The sequence below is a fragment of the Musa acuminata genome, chromosome BXJ3-8 (assembly GCF_036884655.1).
Source record: "Musa acuminata AAA Group cultivar baxijiao chromosome BXJ3-8, Cavendish_Baxijiao_AAA, whole genome shotgun sequence".
NCBI lineage: Eukaryota > Viridiplantae > Streptophyta > Magnoliopsida > Zingiberales > Musaceae > Musa > Musa acuminata.
This window is the reverse complement of record NC_088356.1, coordinates 7379127-7385001: the sequence shown is the minus strand read 5'-3', so window position 1 is coordinate 7385001 and position 5875 is coordinate 7379127. Positions and strand designations below refer to the sequence as shown.

Here is a 5875-nt window from a genome sequence, read left to right as displayed (position 1 = left end):
GGGTTAACAAAAACGTCAACGACATTTTCTCCCGGATAAATATATATCCACTTAAGTGAGTTCTCAACTACCATTATCTTAACATCATGCATATTACTCACGCAAGAAACAATCTGATTTGATCTAATATGATCTACAAATCAACCTTATGATATCATTCCACATGTCACATGAAAACACTATAAGCAACGGTAGGATGAGGAACCACTGAGAAATTTGACATTAAGGAGTTATACGGACAATCATCAGAGTACATGACGCTAACAAATGGGGCAGTCAAAACTCAAATTTCCCTGGTCAAAATAATTGACATGGAACATTTAATGTTCAAGAAATCACCAACCGTGAAAGATAATTTTATATGACTTGAAGCTGCTGTGCCTTAAAGCTGCTGAACCACGGCACCAAGTCCTTTGCAGACATATTTTATGAAAACTTTACTGACACTGGTAAATAAATGTTTGGACCATACTGATTGGAGCAAGTCATTGGGTCCATGACATAGATTTTGATTCTATCAACAGCTGCAGAAGTGGGGACACCTCTCTCTCTCTCTCTCTCTCTCTCTCTTCATAATTCTCTAAGCTTTTATCCTTGCCTCCGTGACTGCAGGTTGAAGAGCCTGCCTTCACTTTGCATCAGTAATGACAGCAGAGAGTGATGTAACTAAAGCCAAAGCCTCCTCCCCTCCATTAAGATCGATCTGGTGAAGTTTGTGTTCAGTGGAAAGAGAGAATCCCATGGCAAGATTTCGAATGGAAGACACCAGTGGGGAGGATTGAAGCTATAGTGCCCTAACAACATCCATAAACTTGATGATGACGAGGCAGGCAGGCAATAGTTTGTGTTCAGTGGAGTAAAGGGGTCTGTGTGAGGAAGACGTTGAAGACTGGTACTAGTTACTATGTTGGAAAGGTTGTCTTTTGCCGGCCCCAAGTTAGTGAGATGGAATCAATTCAAGGACTATGAATCCGATCAACCTGTAAAAAGAATCATTAATTAATTAGCAAAAAATTGCATGCTTCCATATTTTACATGTAAAATAAGACTTAGCAAAAAATATTATTTCGGTTGACAGACTCATATCAAAGATGCATCTCGGTAGCCGACTAAAGCGCTTGTGAAATCAAGGAAAATCCACTAAACTTCAATTTACTGAAGCAGCTTAGCTGAGAGGAAGAGTCTTTAAACAAATGTGCAATGACAGGTATCCAGCCAACAAGATTAGCTGGAGAGAGGAAAACTCCAAAGCCAGTTGAAGCAGACACATACATAGCAACAACTTGAAGATTATTTTACAGCACAGGGAAGGAAGGGTGCATGTGCCACCAGATGTCTGACTCTGGAACTGACAGGCTGGGAGAAACAGAGAGGGGAGTTCAAGGCTGAGGCCAACTGGATTGAGCAGTTCCCTAGGAAAATTTCTGGACCCAAAGGTCTCATATTCTAATAACAAGGAGGCTCAGAAAAAAGAAAGAAAACATGCTGCTTCTCCTTTTTGCTATATAAAAATTGGACTGCTTCAACTGGTTGACAAGTCATACTGGAAAAAGAAAATTGGGGGCAGTTGATTACTTCCACGAATTAAATGACTTGACTAATAGAAAAATATGCAGTCATGCGTCATATAATGTGAAACAAAACATGTAAAACAACGAGGAAGGCCTTCGTTGGTTGAGACGTACCATTCCCCTCATTTGAGAAGTGATTGAGTTGTGTCGCAAAGAACACCGCTTCTCAGCCTCAACTCAGAGATCTCTTTCCTTCTTCGCCGCCGTCGTCTTCGTGATGTATGACTCCCCATCTGCAGCTAAATGAACAAACAAGGTGAGTGAATGAAGTGAAGACTCTTTCCACCACATCCCATAGACTTCTCTCCTGTGCAAGGACCACATCTAGCGGGGACAAATGGTCTATCTATCACTTCTTCTCTCCGACCTCCATGACCCCAAAGGATGACAGATTCCCCCTCTCATCAGAACATATATCAGATTCGCGCACCCACCAAAGCAAAACCCATAGTATTGCTAAAAGATGATTCAAGGTTAAAAATCATACTCGAGTTCAAAGTAACTGTTACAGAAAACGCAAAAGTAGAGGCAAACGGAGTCGTCGTTATCGTCCAAAATCCACCGACACCCAACTGGAGAAGACGAAGACCAAATCGGAGAGGTGACGTCTGCCCCTTCGGCTCTGTGCACACTACTAGATCGATAACTCATTTAAAGGAATGACATAAGATTAGGATCAGATAAGAGAGAGAGAAGAAGAATGAGCCAAAGATGAGACCGTTATGGGGAGGTGCTTCACAGGCGTTTTGCTGCCAGCGAACGTTGAGCCACGGCGCCCCCACCTCTCCGGTCTTCGACACCTATTCTTCTGCACACCTCTCTTGCCTCGAGGATTTACCTTTTTTTTCTGGATTTCTGAAACAAGAACTCATTAATCTATACCTACATTAGGCGAATCAAACAAGATAGACTTCCTACTGCGACACAACGTCATTGCCGGCCGTTAGAAGCTTAGTAGAACGAGTTCGTGTGCATCCAAACCGAGAACAAAGCCCCCCAAAATTTCCTGTTTTAGAAACAGAGCTGCATTGCACTAGAATCGGTCCACTGAACCAAAAGAAGAAGAGCAGTTGCCAGTAAAGAGATGAAGCAATTTAATTCAATATAGGTAGATATACATAACAAATTCGACCTATCTGTCTCACTTCTTTATTCAGGGAGGGAGCAATAATAGAATTAAAATTACAAATCGCCCCAAAGCGGGTAAAAAAAGGGGCTAAACTAATGCAGATTAAATCCGTAAGAAGAATCAAACGTAAAAATTCGAAACAAGAGATGAGAAAGTAGATGATCATGCTGACGATGATGAAGGTTTAGGATAGTAATTGAAGAACATTAGCGGCGGCGGAAAGGTGGGAGCAGGCGGTCGTTTTACCGGCTGGGGGCAGCGGCGTCAAGCGTCAGCGGGGCCGTATAGGTCGTAGGGAGCCCAGAGGTGGTCGAGCGGGCACGGCCGTTTGGAGTCGAGCCGCACCCATGGCTTGCCGCTACCGCTCCAGTGGAGAAGGCTCACGTGCCCTGGGTGGAGGTCCCGGCAGCTGCCTCTGGCGTTGTCCCCGCCCAGGCCGTGTTGGTTCCACCGGTGCTCGATCGGTGCAACGTGGCCGGCGAACACCAGCAGGAAGGGCGGTAGCGACCCCAGCTCGTAGATACGGCCGGCACCGCTGGGGGCGGCACCGCTTTTCTGCACCTCCATCCATCGCTCGATCCTGCGCGTGTAACCGGCGCGCCGCCACCGGACCAGGTCCAGCACCATCACCCCCGTGTTGAAGTAGCACGGCCGGCGGCCGGCGAACGTGGCCGCGAGGCGATGGTCGGACCAGAACCGGTCGGTGAAGTACTTGGTGAAGTTAGCGTGGCAGTACTCTGGTGCGCCTACGGCCCGCGACCCCAGCCGTGTCCGCCATAGCTTGCCGATGTCGTCAACCACCACCAGGTCGGAGTCGAGGTAGATCACCCGGTTAACGCACCGCTCAAGGATGTCCCCCAGGTAGTTACGGGCGTAGTTGAGCGGCTGCTCCAGTGCCTGCCGCACCGACGTAGAGATGAGCCCCCGGACCCGGTCGGGGTCAAAGTAGTACGCCTTGAAGCGGAGGCCCGGGAAGGCGGACCTCACCACCGACTCCAGGCCCGGCTCCGACAGTAGCAAGTGGAAGAAAACGTTCTCCGGGCACCGAGCGTGGGTGAGAACCGAGTGGACCGCCGCTATCGAGCCGCGCAGGTACTCCTCGTCGAGGGTGATGGCGATGTGCACCAGCGAGGGGTCGCAGACCGAGGTTCCGTTCGCCGATGGGGGCTCGCACTCGGCGGCATTGTGGAATCGCGGCGCCCTCCGGAACACGAGGCTTTCGGCGTCGCCGGATGCCGCGGCAAGGTGGTGGTTGTAACCGCCGCCGCCGGCGGGGATGCGGAGGTAATGAGACGACCGGATAGCCTCGGCAGGGGGGAAGGATTGGAGGGAAGGGGACAGCACTACCATGACCATGGCGAGGGAGCACAGGCCGGAGAGGCGGGCAACCCAGAGCATGGTTCCACCACCCCGCCGGCCACAGCCCCTACGCCGGCGGCGCCTTCGGGTCTTGAAATCGAAGAGATCGGCAAGGCGGGCGAGCGCGGACACCAGGACGAGGGCGAGCGTGCCCCTGATCCCCGCCAGAGCGAAGAACAAGGAAGACCCACCCGCTCTCGATCTCGATCCAGGAATGGGGGCAGAGTTAGGGCTTCAGTACTTGGATCCCTCGGGAACGAAGCGATCGCATGGGGAGGGGAAAGCGCAGGGGAACCCTAAAAGCCAGCGGGAAAAATCCACGGACGGCGAGCAGACCAAGGAAGCCCTTGCGATGACCTCACTCGCGACGCACTCGTCCGCCCCCAATGGCTCACTTCACGCCCACCATCTCCTCCCCCGATCTGCCTCTACAGCGTCTCTTTCTGCCAATGGCAGCGAAGCAGCGGCGGCAGTGGGAGAAAAATGGGACAATCCCTCGAGCTTCTTCGGACCATAGAACAAATCCTTAGCTTCGTATTAATAATTACTCCCCCGCGGTGTATAATTATTAGTACATTCTCATTATTAGGTGGAGAAGATTTCTATCGTGCTTATTCAGTCGATGTGCTTCATTTGATTAAGCTGCGGGGATGGAGAGCAGGAAGGCACAGCTGGCTTCGTGATTCACTGACAGGGACAAATCAGAGCCGTCCCTTTGGACCCCGGTCTTTTTTGCCCCTTAGACCGTCTTCTCTTTCCATCTCAACCAACTCCTCTTTTACACGGAACAAAGGGGTAGTACCGTCAATTCGGTTTTGGAGGGGTACTTTAAAGGTCATATACTCCACATTTCGAAAACGAAGTTTATGTATCTATCGACCTTTCCATGTTTGAACCGTTTCGACTGCGGATTAAAAGATAGATCAAATGACGAGGATGGCCCCGAATCGTCCGACCACGTGGCGTGATTAAACTAGCTACCTGTGTCAAGCCGGCGGCCCATAGCCATCCACGTGGGTGAGATGCACAGTTGTACGGCTGATGCCACTTCTGACCCGGTTCGGCTCACGATTGATTCGTGCGCGCGATCGTCGAGCCGAGCCGCGCCGGCTCCAGGTCGGATTCGCTGCAAGTAATTCAACGTGGCAGTTCGCTGCCACTTGCGCCTTTTGCCCAACAATTTTAATGCTTCTTTGCAAGCCGTGCTACATGGGATCCGTGACAGAAGGTTAGCCGGCATCCTCGTGACCGTCATTACCATACATATTTAATTGTTCCATTAATCATTTTCCAAACCGTCGGTTCGATTAATAAAAAATTAAATTAACCCATAAAAACTCAAAATATTATATTTTAAATTTGAATCACTAACCATTATATTTATATATATTAATTTTAAATCAAATATCAAATAATCGAATCGTTGATCTAATTCCTTTCATTTTGTTCCTTATGTTCCAAATGTGATAACTAGTCTTTTTCTGTGATTTAAATTTGATGGTGAAAGATATATATATGGGTCCATTTGACATCGATGGTAGAACAAATATGAAGTAGCCAACCTACCCCAACTCTACTATAACAATAAAATATGTGACACATGTTAACCTTCTCCTTTCTAAAACATTTGTTGATCACTTAACATTGGAAAGTGGAGAGATGAATGTGACTGTCTTTTGATGTAGTGATTCAAGCGTATCTAAATTTTCTTTGCGTTAAACCCATTCAAGCGAAGCATTAAGAGCTTTTTGTTGTTTGTATTATTAGATGTAGGAATGAATACCAATGAAGATTATTGCAATTTAGATTTCATCCA

At 48.2% G+C, this 5875-nt stretch overlaps 1 protein-coding gene across 5 annotated transcripts; it reads right to left on the bottom strand.

Moving 5' to 3' along the window:
* Nucleotides 1-871: 871 nt before the first annotated feature.
* LOC135643965 (probable galacturonosyltransferase-like 7) lies at nucleotides 872-4628 on the bottom strand. Of its 5 annotated transcripts, none has more exons than XM_065161282.1 (4): nucleotides 2947-4628; nucleotides 2059-2618; nucleotides 1686-1810; nucleotides 872-980 (listed from the first exon to the last, which is right to left on the bottom strand). In XM_065161282.1, the coding sequence occupies exon 1, from the start codon at nucleotides 4096-4098 to the stop codon at nucleotides 2965-2967; it is 1134 nt and encodes a 377-aa protein (XP_065017354.1). In that variant the 5' UTR covers nucleotides 4099-4628; the 3' UTR covers nucleotides 872-980; nucleotides 1686-1810; nucleotides 2059-2618; nucleotides 2947-2964. The 5 variants fall into 5 exon arrangements, with proteins under 5 accessions (XP_065017354.1, XP_065017358.1, XP_065017357.1 ...); XM_065161286.1 differs by having other exon boundaries at nucleotides 1686-1804; XM_065161285.1 differs by having other exon boundaries at nucleotides 1686-2202; nucleotides 2290-2618.
* Nucleotides 4629-5875: the final 1247 nt, after the last annotated feature.

What these genes read in the sequence shown, in the direction of transcription:
- LOC135643965 (XM_065161281.1), bottom strand. Translation starts at nt 4,098, where the DNA reads ATGCTCTGGGTTGCCCGCCTCTCCGGCCTGTGCTCCCTCGCCATGGTC.